The following is a 22,873-nucleotide window of genomic DNA, read 5'->3' on the forward strand; positions in this document are numbered from 1 at the left end:
GATTTAACTTCTGACCCTTGATATTCAATGGTGCTGTCATCACTGAATTCCTCATTATCAACATCCTGGGTGCTACCATTGACAAGAAAGTTAGCTGGACTCACCATATAATTACAGAGTCTACAAAAGCAGGTCAGAGGCTAGGAAAACTGTTGTGATTACTTATCCCCTGACTCTCCAAAACCTGTTTCTTAACTACAATTCACAAGTCAGGAGTGTGACTGAATATTCACCACATGCAGCTCTGACAAGACTAAAGAAGCTTGAAATCGTCCAGAAGATAGCAGCCTGCTTAACTGGCACCCCATTCAAAAGCATTCATTCCCTCCACCACCAAATCTTAATAGCAGCGGTGTGTATTATCCAAAATGTGCACTGTAGAAACCCAACAAAAGTACTTTCACAGCACCTTCCAAACTACTTCCTTTTAAAAAGGGCAAGGGCAGTACTGACATGGGAACACCACGACCTGCAGGCTCCCCTCCAAGCTCATTACAAATGTAACTTGGAAAAATATCACCGTTCTTTCACTGTCATCAGATCAAAATCCTGGAATCCACTCACCATACCACAAACTCTCAAGAGAGAGTAAAATCACGTCACATAGACCACAATGGTTGATGAATGCAGCTCACTACCTCTCAAGGCAAGAAGGGATGGGTAATAAATGCGGGCCAGACAGCTACGCCCACGTCCTATGAATGATTTTGTTTAACAAACACTCTTCTGTAGATGGGGAAGTACTTGTTCGGAAGGATAGCAAACAGGGATCGCATTTACTTGGAAAATGTTTCCAGTTTTATTGCAATTACTCTAAAGCTATATGTGAGTTGTCACTCACAATCCTCAATAGACAGTGAAACTGGGTGATTAGGTCTTGAAAACGTTGTGGAGAAAGGTTGTGCAGATTTTTTTTCCCTCTTTATGAAAAAGTGCTTTACCATAAACAAGAATGCATCAGCATTAGGAGGAGCAGGGACAATGTGCTATCCACGACCATCTGATATTGGAAACTGGTGAATTAGATTGCTACAAATAATGAGCATCTACCAAATAATCTGTACAGTATACAAATGGCAGGGGATGTTGCTTTGACAGCAAGACTTTTTTTGAATGTCAATTGGTGACAAACTTGCATTCATGAATTTCATTCAAACATGATAGATCTGGACTGATCGGCTTGATTGTGCATCTGATTCAAATAGTCAATGAAAAGGAAAAGAAAATTACGTCAGTTAAGGATAGTACATTAGGACACACCAAAGATGGTTAATAGCTTGCATAGGGCTGTCAGTTGCTATTTGATTTCGAATTATAGATTGTAAACAATGTATGAACTTTTAAAAATGGTTAAGAGCCTAAGGGAAAAAAATCCGAACCCACGTTGGGATTGTTGTGTTGGTGTATTCTATGTAAATGAGGGGAACTGTCAATTTCTGTGATTAACATAAACAGTGTGGCCTGTTGGAATTATTATAAGATTCAATGAAACAATCTCGTACTGAGGTCTCATATACTACACCTAAGGGGTTTGCAAGGGCCTTTATTACAATCTTCCATCATAGCCAAACTGTGATGACATTTTGCCAGATAGCAGAGGTCTCTGGAATATAAGGCTGATGAACATACAATGGGGTAAAACAAGAAGCTGGACAGCCTCTGGAGGAAATCGCTTTGGTGTGTAAGGACAGGCGATGTGCTACATTACATGTAACATTCAAGAAGCATGAAACTACTCAGAACAAAGCAGCCTGCTTGATTGATCCTACATCTGCAAACATTCACTACCACTAACACGGGCTCTCAGTAGCACCAGTGTGTGCCATCTCCAAAATACTTTATCGACAATCACGAGCCTCATTCAACAGCACCTTCCAAACTCACCACCACTGGCTTCAAAAAGGACAAGGGCAACATATGCACAGGAAAACCGCCATCTACAAATTCCCCCCACACCCACCGTCCCCTCCCAACCGCCATCTACAAATTCCCCCCGCACGCCCCCTCCCCACCCCCACCCCCAAGCCACTCACCATCCCGACTTGGAAATATATTGCCATTCCTTCAGTGATGCTGGGTCAAAATCCTGCAACCTCCTCATCACAGCATTCGTCCACAATAGTTGAATAACGTTGCCCACATCACATTCTCAAAGGCAATTAGAGATAGGTAATAAAAGCTGGCCTAGATGTCAAAACCTAAAATCCCAGATTTCTCTTCCCTTCACATGAAGCAACTCATTCGCCCCGAACAAGGCAGCATTAGTCTTAGGAGAAGGAGGGACAATGTGCAGGCTGCACTTCTAAAGGTGGAATGATGTATCTTACTCCTTAAATCAAACCTGGGTTACCAGGAAAATAGGATCATTCTGCCCTATTTCGTAATATATAGGCCCTGATGAGACGTACAATGGGCAATCTCCTCGTTATATGAGCAGCACTGAGAAGAATATCAGCGTGACTGTCCCCGATGTAATCTGGACAACTGTGTGTAGCATGCTATTATCACAATGAGGGATTCAAGATTATAAAAATATTTCTTGGTCCCAACCCTCTGTCACCCGCTTGATGAAAATAGGACTCCCCGGTTTAAGCCCCAGTTCATGAGCCGACTCTTGTCTTCCCCATTGACATATTCATCAACAACGATTTACATTGAAGATTATCCCAGTCCATCTAAATTTTGACATACTTAAAACAGCGATTCTTTTAGTTTCTCAATCTTGAAATTGTTCCCCGTTATTTATTTAATGGCTTGGATTGTTTTTCTCTATTCTGGTTTTACCTTCTTTGTCCAACATGTGCGCACCTTCACTTTCATTATTCTTTCTTAAATTAGTGATATCCAGAGCCGTTAAATCTGTTTATGCAATAACTCATGCTTTTCTCCACTACTCTCTATGGATTTCCTCTCCGTTTGTCTTCCTTTGTTGAATGCTAAAATCCTCGGACATTGCATCCTACGATACATAGATACACATACTCACAATCGCCATCAGTCTTAGACATGAAATCTCTCTCGCACACAGACAAACACACAGCCACACACACACACACACACACACACACACACACGAAATGACAAGTACTCTTTTGGACCATTTACTTCCTGGAGTGTTAAAGTACTGAAATCAAATAGATTTGACCCATTTAGACAGAAATAAAAGACGCTGAAATGAATTCAACGTTCGATCAATTGTTTTATTGAACTGCTGTGTTGGGATAGATTCATTATGCTTCAATACTTAAGACACAATCACATTGTTCCTGTCTTTCATTCAGACGTATAGATGCAGGCTAATAATCATTGGCATTTCAGTTAACGCGGATTGTTTGTAAAAACTAGTTGCTTTTACAAACGGAAGTTTCCAGCGCGATGAGCCTTCGAAAAAATTGACGGGAATACAAATAATTTCTACCGTATTGTTACATGGGAGGAATGAACAGGAATAAACAAGCTTTCTCAATTGAGACAAGTGCAGGTTCCGAAATCACATACAGCTCGATCTCGAGATACTTGTCTGAAACGGAGTTGCCCGAGTCTCATGTTTAACCCCACAGGAGTAACGCTCGTGTGAGTTCCACTCTGAGGCTGACAGGGTCAGATAGCTGCTCACACTAAATGTATTGTCCGTCTCCTGCTGGATCCGACTGGTCTCCACACCGTTCCCCTTGACACTGCCATCTACCGTCCACTCAATCTCCACAGCGCCCGGGATAAAACCGCTCACCAAACACACCAGGGTCGCCGTGTTCTTCTCTGTGATTTGAACCGATGAAGGCGGAAGCAGGGAGATTGATGGTTCCCGCGGATCTGTTTAAAATAAATTAGGTTCAAATGACTTAAGGGACTGATTTTTTAAGCAGTAGATTTCTTCCAAGACAATACAATTTAAATTATGTCAATCACGGAATGTAATAAATAGTTCACTTCGTTTTGCGTGCATTTAAATGTGCTATTTAATCCAAGAAGGACTGAATATGAGAGATCGGATTGTTTCAGTCTGACGAAATCATATTGATTTTTATTGGCAGGCTGGAGTATTGCAATGGGTCTGACTAAGTTTACATAGAATATACGTCTGTTTAATTTTGTAACGGCATCTCTTGAAGAATAAAAGGAGCATCTTGGCATAGCTACTGATGACACTTTATACACCTGCCATGGTTCTACAATAAGATACCAACGTGCCCTCTACGTTTAGAAATAGTATGGATAATATGAAAAAAGAACGTATGTTAAAGTTGTTTTGATTTGCTAACGTGAAGAAATTGTAATCAGTTTTATTACAAGTGGTTCGATCAACTTTTGCAAATGTAAAACAGTTGACTAATACTCAACTCTCATCTCTGCTTGATTTCCATCACATTATAACTCTGCTATCGATATTTGATGGTTATCATTGCCCGGAATCAACTATTCCAGCCATGTACTTAAAATGGCTACAAGAGCAGGACAGTGGTAGAATAACGCACTTCCTGATTCCCCAAGATATTCGGTCATTCAAATGCACTTTCCACCGCCCTCTCTAAACTCGTTCTTATTCCAGACAAAGCAGCCCATTTGACTGGCACACTATCCAGCAGATTAAACATGTACACGATGCAATGCAGCAACTCACTAAGGCTCTGACAAATATACCTTACAAATCCGAAATTTCTGCTAACTGGGAGGATAAAGAAAGCAGGTGTACGGGGATATCGCCACCTGCAAGTTCTCTTCCAAAGCATACCCTACCCTGTACTGGAAGCCGTTAATTCGCTTCAGCTGTTTTTAACTCTAGGTAAACCCTCCCTTTTACACCAGCTCTACCCCCTCCACAGCGTTAACGTGCTGTGAAAGAATGGGGTGCATAAGAAGTCATAACGTCAGCAGAAGTATCAACAGAAAAGTGTAAACAGGCTGCCGTTAGCAGTTGTTTAACTCTGTCACCAGGTTTGAAATCTCACCAATGCGCACTCTTGTTGCTTGAATATGAGGTTTATATACCTGGATCTCCTCGAGCAGGGATTACATTGCAGAGATATTGTGAGAAGCCATGTCTATTATTTCAATCTATTAAATGTTCACAATTTCACTAATGCTGCATAGATTTTGATTCGGAGTCGGCCTTCTCTGCTCACTGATATCGAAATCACCAGTAGCTGAGTTCAGACTCCAACAGGCGAGATAACAGGGAATCTCTATTTGTAGTGCACATTCTAATTGCACTGGACCATCTGACGATGTCAATAATCCAAGTACAATAAAAGGATGTGACCGTGCACCTGATTGCTAACTGTAATTAAGGCCAGCGAATTCCATTGCAATTCGTATACGCTTCTTCAGAGAAGTAGTCTCGCCTTATTGGTGGACCGCTTTGAGAATTCACCGTTTTCCATTTAGTCCGCCAATTAGCCAACCCGCAACAAAAGTCGAGGGTGTGGTGCTGCAAAAGCACAGGCGGTCAGGCAGCATCGGAGGAGCAGGAGAATCGACGTTTGGTGCCAGAACCACACTCGCGACTCCTATCTGCAGCATCTGCATTCCACACTTTCGAACTGAACTTCCGTTATAATTCAAAGTCGCTAGTTTCACAACAACAGTAGTCGCCGCTAAGCAAGTTAAGGGAGCTAAGAACACAAAAAGCTGACGGCTACCTGTTCCCAATCGCTATCAATTCCATAATCCGCAGCTCTTTATTTTATTTAAAGCTAAAGTTACCATTTTTGACTTTCCATTGCCCCTTGTGTTCTGAAGTGGGAGTTTATATGGGTTGACCTTTCTCGCTTCGTCAATCAATTGGCGCTGCACAGCATCATTAACTTATGGAAATCGTTACTGCAACTTTTAGTAAACTACTAAATTGCCCGGATACAAAAGTATTCAACTCGGCTTCATCACAGCTCGAGGATCCACTCCTCGTGTTTCCCGACGAGAATGGCGGAACAGAAATAAAGTGTTCTAAATTTTTCACTAAAAATAATAAAGGATTCTGGAGATCTGAAACAAAAACACAAAATCCTGGGGAAACCTAGCAGGTCTGGCATCATCTGTGGAGAGAAAGCAAAGTTAACGTATGCAGTCCAGCTCTGATGAAGAGTCATCGGACTGAAAGCGTCAACTCTGCTTTCTTCCCTCACACGCTACTAGACCTGCTGGGAGTTTCTCCAGCAATTTAGGCTTTTTTTGTTTCTTAAATATTTTCCTGTCCACTCACAGAGACTATGGCGCCAAGTGTTCTCCTGGCCGCTGTAAAGCCGCTCAATACAGGACAAACCCTAAGCATAAAGCCTTATAAAGCTACAGGACTCAGTTCTTAACCAGTTAATAGGCAGCTAGTTTGGAAACAATTTGTATTGTATTGTGAGCAAAATGTTACAACTGTTGCAAATTAAAATGTAGATCTTCATAGTATTTTGCTCTTAAACGGAATCAAGTTTTGAACTCTACAGGAAGAGGGGTTTTACTCACTGCCCACACTCAGCTTGGTGCCTGTGCCGAAGAAGTAGATGTTGTTATTCCACATGGCACAGTAATAGACCGCGGCGTCTCCAGATTCAACGTTACTGATACTTAACATTCCTGTGTTGCCGGAAACGAAGCCCGAAAACCGGTCTGGAACCCCTGAGGCTCTGGTCGTGCTGCTACCAGCCCAGTGTTTAAGCAGATACCGAGGAGCATTTCCAGATTTCTGTTGATACCAATGAATGGTGGCACTTCCTAAGGAGGCACCAGACGGAGTGCAAGTAATCTGGACGGTCCCTCCGAGGGAAGTCGATTTTGAAGGCGGTTGGTTTACTGTAATCTCTGCGCTCGAAACTGGAGGGAAAAAGTATCAAAAATCTTACTGCTGAATACTTTGATCAATTACTGAAACTAATGAATATATATACACATTGGAAAGATCACCCCAAACAATCTGCGCAAAATGGATTTCACAGTAAATCTAAATGTGAGAACACCCACCTGCAACGCAGAAACAGAAAACAACAGTAACACGTGCCCAATCAGACATGGTGAAAGGTTTAACCAGGCTGAGATGTACTGAGTGCTGTTTAACCAGATGTATTCAGTACCTGAAAGGTTCACTCTTTTAATAAGATCGGACACCAAGAAGGTATTGCCCTCTGCTGTTATGCAAATTAATACTTTCATCTCACCCAATCAGTCTCTGAAAGCCAAAGACAAGCTAAAAACCCTTTCAGCGAACATCAAATACAAGAAAGGTTATAGAAAAGCAAGATGCAGCGGTTGCGGAAATTCCAAGATTAAACAGAAATACCTGTTTAATGCAGGGAATATTGTGTAGCGAGCAAATAGATCCACGTTTCATTTCGGGACCTTTCTATAGAAGCTAAAATCAACTCGCTAAAAGCCTTACCACTCTCCCAACGTGTGTTCTGTGCGTTCTATCTTGCTAAATTGGATTTGAATCCTCGAAACAAGCAACAATAACAGATGTCAGAAGCAGATTTAAAGTTTCTAGTCCAGAGACTTCTTCAGTTCCGAAGAATGTAAAACGATATCTCCGTTATTCTTCTCCACAGGTGTTGTCAGACCTGCTGTGCTTCTCCAGTACTATCTGTTTTTTCTTATGATTTCCAGCATCTGCAGCATTCTGTGTTTATATAAAAGATGCAATTTAGCTCCTGCAGTGTGCACCACCTCTTTGACACATCTACCCAACACCCAAATGTCGCAGTGCTCCGAGAAAAGTGATGGGGTCCAGTCCGCTCAGTGTTGGCTCAGGCTCCATAAACGGAACAAATGGTCACTGGGAAGGACAGTTATACTCAAACACAAATACTTTCTGAACTAGTATCTCGAGAATTTTCAATTTATTCTCTGAATTTCAACATTCTCTGCATTTTGATTTTATAATACCTTCGTTTTCTAACACCTTGCTTGCAGATACTGTTCACTGAAGAAATTTTGAGATTGTGGTTAGGTTTCACAGATTGATTAGTTGAGTCGAAAGCATCCATTGATGTTAATTTTAACACTGAGATCAATAAATGTTGCTCAGCGAATGTATTAAGGGCTACAGGCTACAGTCAAGAATATGGCGCAGGCCCACATATCAACCATGTCTCATTAAATTGCGGAACAGGGTCGAGGGCCTGAACAGTCTACTCCTGTCTCTATGTTCCATAAATTCTCCATTGGTCAGTCACGATACCAAGGCAAGTTGTGAAAATAAATTGGACGAATAGGTGAAAATGGGGTTAGAGAGCAGGCGCCAAATTCCAATATAATTGAAAAACCCAGGGTCCGATGTTTTATGCAACTCACGCGATTTTCGTGCAGGTTGAATTATTAATGAAATCCCAATAATGTCTCACACAGCCAGGATGGTCAGAACGAACCTTTGGATTGGTAGGCTAATAGGCAATAGGACAGTAACACAGCAGATAGAGGATTCGCGGTCTGTGGGTCAAAAGGAGCCTGTGAATGAGGATGCAATTACATTCACATAATCTCTTCTTCACCAAAGCATGCGATTATTACTGTTGCCTCCCTTTTGCTGAGTTTAACATCTGTTACCGCCAAAATCTGAAGGTTTCTGAAGTTGGGGTGTAAAGCTTTATTCAACTTCACTGTGGAAGTTTGCCAAAAATCTGTGAATTTTCTTCAGTTACTCATGAAATACCGCACCAGGAAGAGGTAGCCTCTTTCTTTCCACAGGAATCTGCAAGGCCTGTTGAGTGTTTGCAGCATTTTCCTGTTTTTATTCCGAAGGTTAAATTAGATTGGAGTATTTTTCAGTCTTATCACTTCATGTTTGATTCAAGGTATATTGTTGTAAATAGTTGTAGAAACGTATAAAGCCGCTCCGTTCTGAAAGAAAATAATGTAACAAGTAAAATGCTGTTTTTGCACGCAGTTTTGTGAACCTGGGTGAAATGTTAGAAAACAGCATTCTTTATAGTCGTTTGTATTCATTGGAAGGACTTTCACTTGATTGTATGACACAATTTCTTCTATAAAACATTTTCTGATATTTCGAATCGTGATTTATATGGGATATTCACAAGGTAAACTACCACGTTAAAATTGGAGCTTTGATTTCTTTCCCTCCCAGACTAGCGTCACTTAACCTTCGGCCAAATGCTCACAGCAGGATGATCTCATACCTCTGTTAATCCTTCCTTTATCATCAAGATCTGATGTTATAACCCAAGTAAAACTGGTGCAGCACATTACAACGACCTTAGCTCCGCGCCCAAGGGGATGCTTGAGGACATTTTCAAAGTTGCCCAAACACCTGAGGCGGTTTTTCACTACCCTAGCGAACCTTGCAACAATCGGCTCGATGAATACAAGAGCCTGATACAGTATTAAACTCTTCTGCTTCGTTTTCTTGTTTGAAAAAAATCCAGCAGGGCCTAAAGTTTCCCGTTAATTTTTCAGCCCTTCTCTCGGCGGCCCTACCTAAATATGCTGTGGTGGAGCCGGTGTTGGCCTGTAGTGAACAAAGTTAAAAGTCACACAACGCCAGGCTATATCCAACAAGTTTATTTGGAAGCACTAGCTTTCGGCGCGTTGCTATCTGATGAATGAGCCGCGCTCCGTAAACTCATGCTACCAAATAAACTTGTTGAACTATAATCTGGTGTTGTGTGATTTTTAACGTTGTCCTCCCTAAATGGGCGAACATTGTAAATAAATTGATTGGGCCTGATTCAACATTGGGACCTTAGTGATTCATAAAAACCATCTATGCCGTAATTCGATTGAAAATAATAACCCATCCACGTTTGATGATAATACAAATCCAAAAGTGAATGCAGAATGCGAGGAGGTGAAGGCTGAAAATTCATAAAGAGGGGTTGACTGAATCCTAAATAAGTTCAACTATGGGCAAATATGAAACAGTCACTTGTCAGAATACAAAACAAAGCAGCAGTTTTCAATGTACTAGTATGGGGCATACAGAAATAATTACATCAAACAGTTTGCAAAGCAACGGGTTTGGAGAGAAAGAATAAGTCATTCTCGCTCTAATTGTATAAGAGTAGACTGTGGGTGTGGGAGAAGCTTGTCGGGTGATACAACGCATAGTTTGGGCTTCATATTTAAAGAAGGATTTCCTTGCATTGGAGCTGCTACAAGGAAGGGTCATGCGATAACTTCCTGGAGACCCAGGGTCTGCCTATGCTATGAGGCTGAGTATATTGTACCCATATTTTCTGGAGATCTGGTGAATGAAAGTCCGTCCCATTGAAGCATGGTACATCCTGAAGGGCCTTGAGCTGCTAAACACTGAAAACGCGAAGTCTAGTTACTTTCAACCAGAAATCAGACATCAAAGTCTCAGTTCAAAGTAAGCAAATGACTTTATTTTGTCATCAAAATCTTTTTTGAAAAACAATGAAGATTAAACCACTACAAAACATTTGCAAAGACGTTATGCTGATTTGTCATATTTTGAAATATTAAACATTTACCATAGAGTTATAGAGATGTACAGCACGGATACAGACCCTTCGGTAGTGAAGGGCTTTTGCCTGAAACATCGATTTTACTGCTCCTCGGATGCTGCCTGAACTGTTGTGCTCTTCCAGCACCACTAATGCAGAATCCAACTCGTCAATGCCGACCAGCTATCCAAAACTAATCTAGTCCCACCTGCTAGGACCTTGCCCATATCCGTCCAAACTCTTCCTATTCAGAAACCCATCCAGACGCCTTTTAAATGTTGCAATTGTACTACCCTCCACCACTTCCTCCTGCAGCTCATTCCATAAACATACCGCCCTCTGCGTGAAAAAGTTGCCCCTAAGGTCTCTTTCATATCTTTCCCCTCTCGCCCTCTAGTTCTGGACTCCCCCACCCCAGGGAAAAGACTTTGTCTATTTATCCTATCCATTCCCTTCATGAGATTATAACCCTCTATGAGGTCACCTCTCAGCCTCCGACGCTCCAGGGAAAACAGCCCCAGTCTATTCAAACTCTGCCTGTAGCTCAAATCCTCCAAACTTGACAACGTCCTTGTAAATCTTTTCTGAACCCTTTCGAGTTTCACATGAAACAACTTTCCGATGGAAAGGAGACCAGAATTGCACGCAATATTCCAAAGTTGGCCTAACCAACGTCCTGTACAGCCGCAACATGACCTCGCAACTCCTGTACTCAATACTCTGACCAAGAAAGGAAAGCATACCAAACGCCTTCTCCATTACCCTAACTACCTACGATTCCACTGCATGTTAAAATAGAATTGTGGCACGATTAACAATGACTGCAATTTATGTGGAACAGAACCAATAGGCATGATCTGAACTCCCAATTAACTATGAATAAAGAAGGTAGATGGGGAAATCATTCTGCTGCCAATGCCTGAGGGCTGTTACCACAATGAGGGCGGGGTGAGCAATGTGAGAGATGTAAAGACCTGAAGTCTATTTGCATCTTTCTCGTATCCATTACCTGCCCCTGCAGATAATTCGGCGATGAGTTGCTGCGGGACTAAGTTGCAGCGCGGTCACTTCACCGACTGTCTCGAGTAAATGAACGCATTCTAAACTGGATGGCAGAGCAGGCACAACCACTTGTGTTTGTCTCGGCTGGATGCAACATTCTGATTCAAGTCAACCTGCATCACATCAGTGTTGAAAAGACCTGCGATCAGTTTCTAGCCCCAAAACATTTAACACTTTTTGGAACAAATTAAGCTTTCCCCAAAGCATCTGCTACTTTCTGCAAGTAGGTTATCACTGCCTCATTCGTAAAATGTGTGCACCTGCCGGTCTAACTTCTAGACATGCATCTGACGTGTCCTTGGTGTTGGTGAATAATATGAAACTTGTACTACCAAATTTGCAAAGATATCACCCTCTTCTAATGAACCTATGATATAAGCTTCACTGACACCTTGCTCAGTGTGAGAGAGTAATGGAGATGAGTGACAGGGTTCCAATTATCACAGACTCTCCCTTCTACATTTGAGGTGAACACAAGTATTACTACACAGCCATCTCTGCCCTCACTTATAGAGTGCGCCCCCTGCTGCTCCATTTCATGATGCCACGCTTCTTCCTTCAAAACAGTTCTATATCACCTTTGTGGAAAACCCACGTTTCTGTTCCTTCAACAGCATTACATTATACACACTAAGTAGCTGTCGCTGCTGAATAACTGCCGTCACCAGCTAATATGCCCATTGACCCTGTGGACTGCTCAGAGGAGTGCATTTATAATTATTATATATAGCTAATTTTCTTGTTCATACGTAATTTCCTCTTTCAGCTCGTGACATCCTCCTTGTTAATAGAGTCATACATCACCGAAACAGACCTTTCAGCCGAAACAGTCCATGCTGAATGGAATTCCAAACTAAACTCGCCCCACTTGACTACGTTCGACTCATATGCCCCAAACCATTACATATTTATTTGCATAAATAAATTTTGTAATTTTTCTTTTAAATTTTGTAATTGTGCCCACATACACCATCTTCTTTGGAAGTTCATTCCACACTTGAACGACATTCTTGTGTAAAACAGTGATTTCGAGTGTCTTTTTTGAATCTTTATCTACTCAACTTTGAAATATACCCATCAGCAAAGACACGTGCCATTCACCTTTTCTATGCCCCTCATGATTTTATAAACTTCTATAAGGTCACCCGTCAACCTCCTACATACCAATGAAAAAGTCCCAACCTATCCAGTCTCTTCCTGGAACTCAAACTCTCCATCCCTGACAACATTCTGGTAAATCTCTTTTGAACCCTCTCCAGTTTAATGATAGTATACATAAAACAGGGCAATCAGAACAGTAGACAGTACGCCAGAAACGGCCTCACCAATGTAGTGCAAGCCTCCACATGATGTCTCTACTCCCATATTCAAAGCTCTGAAGAATGAAGGCAAACGTCCGAAACGCGTTCTTAACCATCCTGTCTGCATACGATGCACACTTCAACCAATTATGTTCCCGACTCTCCGGTCCCTCTAAACTACAACAATACCCAAGGTCCTACTTGTAATTGGAAGTCCTGCCCTTGTTTGCTTTACCAAAATACAATACCTCACATTTATCCAAAATAAAACCCATCTGTCACTCCTCAGCCCATTGGCCCAATTGATCAAGGTCTCTTTGTAATCATAGATAACGTTCTTCGTGGTCCACTATACTGCCAATGTTGGTATCATCCGCAAACTTACTAATCATGCCTTTTATGTCCTGATTTAATTCATTCATATAAGTGACAAATGAGAGTCGATCCAGTACCGAACCCTGCAGAACTCCACTTGTAACAGGCCTCCACAGCCCGAAAACCAACCCTGCACTCTCACTCTCTGTTTCCTAATGTAAAGCCAGCTTTGTATGAATGAGCAAGCACACCCTGAATCCCATGTGATCTGTGCTGCAGAACCTTGTCAAAGGCTTTGAAAAGTTCAAGTAAACATCTTAACATTGGTTGGTACACCCCAAAATCGCCACTTCGCCCTGTCAGGTGTGCTAAATCAGGAATGTTTCCCTTGCACCCCTCATCCTCGAAACGCAGATGGGACTTCGTTCTAAGACGTAGGAAAACCGTGGAGGGTTGTGGGTTCAGTATCTCTGCATTGGGAATTCGCATCCCCATCTGTGTGAATACACTCAAGCAAAGGGCGCGCTGTTGGTTAAAGCGCTGTTGGTCAGGCAATAATAGAATCATGTGGGACTATCTCCAGTAACGCTTCAGGTGAAATCACTGGTCCGATTAGAGGTGAAGTGATCTGAAATCAGGTTGGTGTTCCCGGGTTTGGACGAACGAGCCGCTCAATTCCTCAATGAAATTCCATGACCACAAATCCCATTTCAGCCCTCCATAAGCCCCAGCCAATCGGAATCTTCTTGGTATTTCGTTTCAGTTTCCAAAAGATCTGAACGCCACTGGACAGCGCTGGGTTTTGAGAATGGGGTAGTGGCAATTGTTGCTACTCGGGTAACATCGGAGGAGCAGGAAAAACGATCTTTCGGGTCAGAGAACTTCATCAGGAATGTGGCTGGAAACTTCTGGGTGGGGGGGAATGAGGGAAGGCGGTTGGGAAGAAGGTAGCTGAGAGTGGGACAGGTCATGAAAGCTGAGCTGGAAGATTGGAACTGGGGTAAGGTGGGGTGAGGGGGAGTGAGGAAACTGGTGAAGTCCACATTGATATCCTGAGGTTGAAGGGTCATCAGGCGGAAAATAAGAGCTTCTTCCTCCAGGAGTGGGGTGGTGAGAGAGTGGCAATGGAGGACCTGCATGTACCCGGCAGAGTGGGAGGGGGAGTTGAAATGTTCGGCCACGGGGTGGTGGAGTTGATTGGTGCGGATGTTCTCTGAAACGCTCTGCGCGAAGGTGTCCACTCTCCCTAACGTAGAGGGGCCTGCATCGCGAGCAACAGACACAATAAATGACGTGTGGAAGTGCAGGTGAAACTGTCCCACTTGTCAATCTTCCTTTCCACCTATCCGCTGCACCCTCTCCTCCGATCCATCACCTTCACTCCCATCTCCATTCACCTATTGCACTCTCAGCTGCCTTCACCCCACCCAACACCTCCCATTTATCTCTCCATTCCCGAGGCTCCCCGCCTCATTCCTAATGAAGGGTTCAGGCCCGAAACGTCGATTTTTCTGCTATTCGGATGCCGCCTGTCCTGCTGTGCATTTCCAGCCAATACACTCTCAACTCAGATCTCCAGCAACTGCAGACCTCACTGTTTCCCTGCTACTCGGGTGCTGATGACCATTTAACGAAGTGATCTGTTTTAAACATCTGGATTCACTTCCGATCTTCTTAAGAAAACTCCGCATAAACACTTTCACCCTGCCCCTCTAAAAAGACCGTCTGACAACCGTGCTGGCTGGGCCGTGTGCCTGGTCCGCCCAATGGAAAGCTACAGCTTATTCAAAAAAGCACTCAACAGGTATTCTGCGCCAGAGAAAAAAAGAATGATAATTAAAATCTTGATGACTGCACATCTTGCTTTTTATTGCATTTCAGAGAATCGCTCCTGCTATTAAATCATAAACAAATTGAATGATTCTCTCTGCTGGGTGAACAGTTGATAATAAGGCTAGCATTATGGTTAAGACGGATCAATTTTATTAAATGAGGTACCATCCACATGAACCTTTAAACTCTCAACTTTTAAGTATGGAATCATTGAATCGTACAGTACAGAAGACACCATTCGACTCTCTGGCACCTCATTAGGAGTGTGAAGAAAACAGAATATAAATCCATATGCAAACCTTGTCAAAATGCCATAGTGGCACTGCCACATTGAACATATTGGCAGGATTGTCTTGGCACTGCGATATTGTCAGAGAATTACAGAATTCCTAGAATGCAACAAGAGGCCAATTGGCTCTTTGAGTTTGTACCCGCCTTGCGAAGAGCATCCCACCAAGACTAGATTGGGAAAAGAAAACAGAGGCATGTGTTTGTGAGACATAAAATAACACTTTTCGGAGGAAGAGGAGGATTCAATACTTTCAAATCCATGCCAATCGCGTTGGCAAGAAAAGAAGCATGAATATACATGGACTAATATTGCTTAATATCGAGAAAGCAAAGACCCAAAATGCTAGGTAACTCTGATGGAGCTCATTGGCTCAACCATTTAAAATAAGAAAATGCTTCACATTGCTGGAAAAGAATATAACTACCCGATGACATTGCTTGGATTGGCTAAGCGGCAGTTTGCTCCATGCTGGTTGGACCAGTTCAGCAGGAACTATCCAGAGTGAAGAAGCAGAAAACACAGTGGACAATAAAAGAAAGTAAACAAAACAATTCGAACATGAAAAACAAATCTGCCTACAACTGATCAAATTGAACGCAACCTCCGTACAGACAACAGCTTGGCCTCATTGCTAAAATCAAAAGATCTGTGATAGAGAACTTAGCACATTTTTGCCACGTGAAAATTTGATGTTCGGAATTTTGTGTTCCCTGACGATGTATTTTCACACATAACATTTGCATCAAGCCGCGATCTTTTGTCCGCCTTCCTTGTGAAGCCTGTGTTGCTCTATCATCTAGGAGAAAGTGAGGACTTCAGATGCTGGAGATCAGAGCTGAAAATGTGTTGCTGGAAAAGCGCAGCAGGTCAGGCAGCATCCAAGGAGCAGGAGAATCGACGTTTCGAGCATGAACCCTTCTTCAGGAATAAGGAAAGTGTGCCAAGCAGGTTAAGATAAAAGGTAGGGAGGCAAGTCCCTCCTCCCTACTTTTTATCTTAGCCTGCTTGGCACACTTTCCTCATTCCTGAAGAAGGGCTCATGCCCGAAACGTCGATTCTCCTGCTCCTTGGATGCTGCCTGACCTGCTGCGCTTTTCCAGCAACACATTTTTGCTCTGTCATCTGTCAAACAATAAGTGTTTGCTTATAAACAATGTTTCTGCTCGTGCAAGTAAGATGTGAAATGCTTTTGTCGTGAATAAGTGAGTCAGCAAATTGCTCAATTTAATGATTCGAAGGGTTAAAATTAGGATTAACCCTAACTCAATCCTTTGTCTCAGGTTTTGAAACAGTGAAGCTCGATTATCGGCACATTCGTTTAATTTTGTCACAATTGGATCATGGCAAGCGGAACTGTGTACAATATTCTAAGCACGGCTTTACCGATGATTTTTCAGATGGTAAGAGTATCGCATTATTTCTTGCCCAATATTTTTCCACTAATGCATAGTAAGTTCTCATTTGCGTTTACGAGCAGCAAATCCATTTATTGTCGAATAGATGGCCGTTCATTCTCTGCACTACTTTTATTGGTTAGTAATTGGTAGCCCGTTACTCGATTCTTTATCCGACTTTAAATTTACCAATATTGCATTTCATCTGCTAAACAATTACGCAGTCATAAAATACATTTAAATCATGCATTTGATTGCTCTGTTTGGCTTTGGAAGCTGGCATTTGGCGTTCAATTGCAATGTTATTTTCGTGCTCCAAATCACAAAGATATTAAATAAAACCTGTCCACAACAGAACACCGTTGGGCACCCAAAGGGATTTGGTAAGTTCGTTTGACTAGTAAATGGTTTGCCATGCAGCCTGGCATTAATAGCAATGTTTCAGTTCCTACATCGAATGGCGATTCCATGAAGCTCCCTTCTTCACCCCTTCTTGCGTCGTAGCCTTCAGGTTAAGCAATGACCGAACGTCTCCCTTGAAAGCTCTCCGAGGACACCATTTTCAAGATTGTGAACCCCGATTCCTTTGTCATGTGAAGCATTTCGTGAGCATTAACAATTTATATGTTGCAATGAAAATATCTTTTAGTCCTATAAACTGCACTGAATATAGTCAGAATCTGTTCAAAGAGTGAGTCTAGTGAAATTTGATCGGCCCTCTCTGGAGAAAACATGGGCTTCTTTAAGTATGGAGGCACAGTATGCACACAGTTCTCCAGCTGTGGCATCAATAGTGTCTTTGATAAGTGTGGCAAAACCTCTTTGGTCTAAAACTCAAATTTCTTGCCAATAAATGCTAACATACCACGTGCCTTCCCAACTGATTGTTGTGCCTGCAAGTAAACGTACTGTCATTCATTTATAAAGACACTCACGGCTCTCTGAATAGGAAGATCCCAAATTTTTACCATCACTTTTCTCATCAATGTTAATAACAGCACATTTAGTCACAGTACTTTCTCTCTCTCATGTCCTTGCCCAAGCATCAAAGCTGCCCATCATCCCGACGTTCTTGAGATCCTAATGATATCATTTCTGAAGTTAGGTTCACAGGCCTGGAATTCCTTATTTCTTTCTTCCACTTTTCTTAAATATCAGTGTTTTTTTTTACCATCAAATCCTCAGAAACTTAAAAATCTAGGAGATTCTACCAACACACAATTAATGCCTTTCTGTACTTACTGTTGCCAATTCCCAAAGATGCACGTCAATATGGAGATTTTTCACAAAACTCCTCAACATTTCAAGCAACTCAACTATGTGCTTTCGCAATCTATCCTGCTTAATACATAATAATCCTGCACTGTCCAATCTGTCTTCATAACTGAAATTCTCCAGCACAGTCATAATCCTGGTAAATCTCTGCACCTTCTCCAGGTTTATCATATCTGGCCTGCAACAAGGATTCCACAATGCACACAATACCCTAATATTCTATACAGTGCCAGCATAACATTGCTGCTCTTAAACTCAAAGTCTTAACTAATAAAGGCAAATATTCCATGTGCCTTCTTAACCACTTTGTTCACCTGTCCTGGCACCTTAAGGAACTGGCATGCATGCACATCAAGGTCATCGGATCCTTCGTGCTTCCCTATATCGTACCTCTCATCAAACTGGAGAAAGGGAAGGAGTGGATAAATGAATTGTTCAATCATTCTTCTCCTTCCTCTATGGAAGCCAGGAGAGTAGTGCTTGGACTCTTTTTTTTAATATCACCCTATTGATAGCCATAATTTCTGAAAACCCCATCTGTTTCATGAATATCCTTCAAGGAAGAAAAACTGCTATCTTCACCTGTCTCCAGACCACAGCAATGTGGTTGCTGTTTAATTTCCCTCTGAAATGGCTTAGTAAGCCATTCAATTATACTAATCTCTACATAGTCTCAAAAAAGAACTGGGTGGATCACCTGGATTCCACCTAAGCAATAGAAACAACCCTGTTGACCCTGCAATGGTCTCCTTACTGACATCTGCTGGCCAGTGCCAAAATTGGGAGAGTTGTCTCACAGAATGGTCACGTAACAGCCTGCCATTGCCATACTCATTTAGATGCAACTTCCCAGACACTACCATCACCATCCCTGGATATGCCCTGCCCCATCAGCAGGACTGACCAGCAGAGGTGGCAGGACAAGTGGTATGCATTCGGGAGGGAGCTGCGCTGTGAGGCCTCTACATTGACTCTGCACCCCGAGGATCCTCATGGCTTCAAGTTAAACATGGATAAAAAAAACCTCCTGTTAATTACAATGTCCCATATTTCCTCAGCTGATGAATCGGTACTCCTCAAAGTTGAAGAATATTTAGAGGTAGCACTGAGGATGGCAAGAGCACAAAATGTACTGTAGGTGGGGCATATCTATGTCGACCACCAACTTTGGCTCGGCAGCTGTTCTGCAGATCGAGTTGGTCAGGTCCAAAAGGATGTAAATGCCAGATGGGTCTGTGGCAGGTGGTGAGAGAACCAACAAGAGGGAAAAGCATACCTGACTCTTCCTTACCAATCTCACAGTTGTGGAGATAAAGCCCCAGGTCTCATTTGGCATAACCTCATCGTGTTGTGTGGCACCATCACACAAACTGGCTAAAGAACTATAATAGAAACTGAAACACCTGATCAGCGGATCCACACATTCTATACAGTCAACAAGGAATTCTTGGACATCATCAGAAATATACACATAAACAACTATGGTCTCATTCGATGTAATGGCACTGTTCACCTCTATCGACAAAACCCTAGCCAGGGAAACAATAGCCAACCTGCTGCACATACAGAACAGACAACAAGACGGGGAATCTATCAATAAAGACTGCATACTCAAACTACTGGACCTGTGCCTCACAACACACTTCACATTCAACAACCAAATATATGAACAAATCAACGGCACACCCATGGGCTCACCCATCTCTGGACTCATAGCAGAAGCGGTAATGCAAAGACTAGAACAAATAGTCTTACTGCAAATTCAACCCAAACTCTGGGTCAGATATGTGAATGACACCTTTGTAATCATTACAAATACAGAAATACACACCGGATCATCAACGCCACACTCGCAGGAATCAGGTTCACGAGAGAGGAAGAAAAGGACAACCAACTCCCATTCCTAGACGTGATGGTACAGAGAACACTGAACAGAGAATTCATCACAAAGGTATACAGGAAAGTCACACACACAGACCAAGTCCTGAACTACGAAAGCAACCACCCCAACACACACAAAAGAAATTGCATCAAGACACTGTTGAAAGAGGCCACAACACACTGCAGTACACCAGAGCTGCAAAAGAAGGAAGAACACCTCTACAATGTATTTGCCAAAAACGGATACCCCCACAATTTCATCAACAGATGCATAAGGGAAAGACAACGGAATGAGGACATGCCACAACCCACTGTACTAGCCACGTTACATACGTCAAGAACATTTCTGAACTGACAGTCAGACTACTACGACCACTAGGACTCATAACAACACAAACCCACAGCCACTTTCAGACAACAACTCACCAGGACAAAAGACCTGATGCCTAGCATGAACAAAACCAACGTAGTATACAAAATCCCGTGCAAGGACTGCACAAAGCACTACATAGGACAGACAGGAAGACAACTAAGGAGCCATATCCATGAACACCAACTAGCCACGAAACGACACGACCAGCTATCCTGAGCAGCCACATATGCAGATGACAAGAAACATGAGTTTGACTGGAACAACACTACTATTATAGCACAAGCCATAGAGAGAACAGCCAAGGAATTCCTAGAGGCATGGCACTCATCCACAGATTCTATCAACAAACACTTCGACTTGGACCCAACATACCGGCCACTGCAGCGGACTGCTGGAACTGACAACCGGAAGCGGCAGAGACATACCACTATAAATGCCGGAGGAAACAACACAGAAGCGCTTCACAGGAGGCTCCCAAGCACTGAGGATGTCACCTAGACAGGGAACGAAACGTCTGCAACACAAATTCCCAGCTCGAAGAACAGAACCACAACAACAGCACCCGAGCTACAAATCCTCTCACAAACTTTGAACTCTATCAAATGAACCAGACCGTGGCATATGTACTAACTCAGTACCGGGCATCCATGAGGCTCTGTGGGCCATCAACAGCAGCAGAACTATACTCCAGCACAATCTGTAACCTCATGTCCTGACGTATCACCCACTAATCTAAAGGAACAACCCTAGTTCGATGGAGATTGCAGGAGGGCATACCAGGAGCAGCACTAGGCATAATGTGCCAAACTGGTGAAGCCAGCAACAGGACTGTTTGCATGCCAAACAGCATAAGCAGCAAGTGATAGAAAGAGATAAGCGGTCCCAAATCAACAGATCACATCTAAGTTCCGCAGTCCTCCCACATCTAGTCGAGAAAGATGGCAGACAATTAAACAACTCACTGGGGAGCAGGAGGAGGCTCCACAAATATCCCCATGTCAATGATGGAAGAGCCCAGCATAGAAGTGCGAAAGATAAGGCTGAGGTTTTGCACCAATCTTTAGACAGTGGTCCCCAGCATGGCAGTTACCAGACTTCAGCCAATTTGAATCACTCCAGGTGATATCAATAAACCGTTGGAGACACTGGATGCTGATAAAGCCCCTGGCCCAGATAACATTCTCGCAATAGTACTGAAGACTCATATTCCAGAGCTTGCCACCTCCCTCTCGAAACTTTGATAGTAGAGTCACAACACTGACATATACTCGACAATGCAGAAAATTGCCCAAATGTGTCTTGTACATAAAACGCAGGACAGATCTATCCCGGCCAAATACGCCCTCTCAGTCTATTCTATATCATCAGTAAAGTAATGAAAGGTGTCATCATGGTGTTATCAAGCAGTACCTGCTGAACAGTAACCTGCTCAGTGATGCCCATTTTAGCTTCTGCCAGGGCCATTCAGCTTCTGACCTCATTACACTATAGGTTCAATCATGGACAGAAGAACTGAAATGCAGAGGTGACGTGAGAGTGACAGTCATTGATATCAAGGCTTTGAACCGAGTGTGGCATAAAATTATCCCAATTTAATGATGCTGTTCCAATTACTTTCAAGAATACATAAAAGACACCTCTTGGCACAAAACGTAAAATCAAGTACAGTCTCTTACACGAGAGAAGTCAGAGAGTACTAGTCTGGACCTGCAACTTCGAGTCCAGCAGCTTTTTTCACACTATTGTTAAAAAGCTAAACCAAGCCAGAGTTAACTGAGCTGCGAGGACTGGCCTCTCCCCTTTCATTGTACAAGTTGTTTTTTTAGAACATGAAAGCTTTCTGCCTGAAGCAGTGTCTCTTAGCTATGATCAAATTGACCTTGAAACCATTCAACCACAGACTTTTCCGAGTCGGTTCTCTTTTATGACCTCTCTAAAAAAAGAAAACTAAGTTCAGCATACCCTTGTTAAAGGAGCAGCATCGTCACACAGTAAAATTCTCTTCAATATTGATTGCACTATCCTGACCTATAGACAGTCAGTCTTGCAACATATAACTTTTTTCAGAGGGGACACAGCTCTTTAGATTACACATCAGTTTGGCAAAAAAACAAACCAATTCATTAGCCTGCTTTCCAAGACAAATATAAACCACCAAGCATCTGGGAACGCAGCTGAATGCCATCAAACAACTTATCTGCTTAGAAAAGGTAATCTCATTTGAAGACAGCATAGGCAAGAAAATTAACTACAGGCTTTATAAAGGCAAGTAGCATATTCAGATGACCAATGTAGAGCAATTCAGTCTTAGAATGCAGACAATCTCAAAGGAAGCTATGATGTAATGATGAACAACATTCTATATTGTTCTGAGCCAAACTCCAACATCATACACACATTGTCCACTATTGCATCCTCAAGATCTGCCCGCCATAGGAACATAGCGCAAACACTGCTGTGTTGAAACACCAAACTTTGCTAGCATCGAGGTCAGTTATCTCAGCTCCAGGGCATCCCTCTAGGAAATCCTCGTGGTAATGTTCTCGGTGGAACCATCGTCAGCTGCTTTCAGTGATCTTCCCTCCATCATAAGGTCAGAAGTGAGCATGATTGCTGATCATTGCACCATGTTCAGAACCATTTACAACTTTTCAGATACTGAAGCAATCCATGTTCAAATGCAACAAGATCTGGTCAGAGGCTAGGAAAACATATAGCGAGTACTTATCCCCTGACTCCTCAAA

General features: G+C 42.6%; 1 protein-coding gene across 1 annotated transcript; it reads right to left on the reverse strand.

Moving 5' to 3' along the window:
- Positions 1–3,490: 3,490 nt before the first annotated feature.
- LOC132827247 (immunoglobulin lambda-1 light chain-like) lies at positions 3,491–6,997 on the reverse strand. Its single transcript, XM_060843871.1, has 3 exons — positions 6,949–6,997; positions 6,454–6,801; positions 3,491–3,813 (listed from the first exon to the last, which is right to left on the reverse strand). Exons 1-3 carry the CDS (start codon positions 6,995–6,997, stop codon positions 3,491–3,493), a joined length of 720 nt encoding a protein of 239 aa, XP_060699854.1.
- Between the last annotated feature and the right edge of the window lie 15,876 nt (positions 6,998–22,873).

The sequence above is a fragment of the Hemiscyllium ocellatum genome, chromosome 24, assembly GCF_020745735.1.
Source record: "Hemiscyllium ocellatum isolate sHemOce1 chromosome 24, sHemOce1.pat.X.cur, whole genome shotgun sequence".
Taxonomy (NCBI): Eukaryota; Metazoa; Chordata; class Chondrichthyes; order Orectolobiformes; family Hemiscylliidae; genus Hemiscyllium; species Hemiscyllium ocellatum.

Bases quoted from the DNA above. Each gene is read 5' to 3' on its own strand.
- LOC132827247 (XM_060843871.1), bottom strand. From the start codon at position 6,997: ATGTCTGATTGGGCACGTGTTACTGTTGTTTTCTGTTTCTGCGTTGCA. The intron at 6,802-6,948 runs GTGGGTGTTCTC...TTTTCCCTCCAG, and splicing joins TTTCTGTTTCTGCGTTGCAG to TTTCGAGCGCAGAGATTACA. The intron at 3,814-6,453 runs GTGAGTAAAACC...TATTTTAAACAG, and splicing joins CACCAAGCTGAGTGTGGGCA to ATCCGCGGGAACCATCAATC.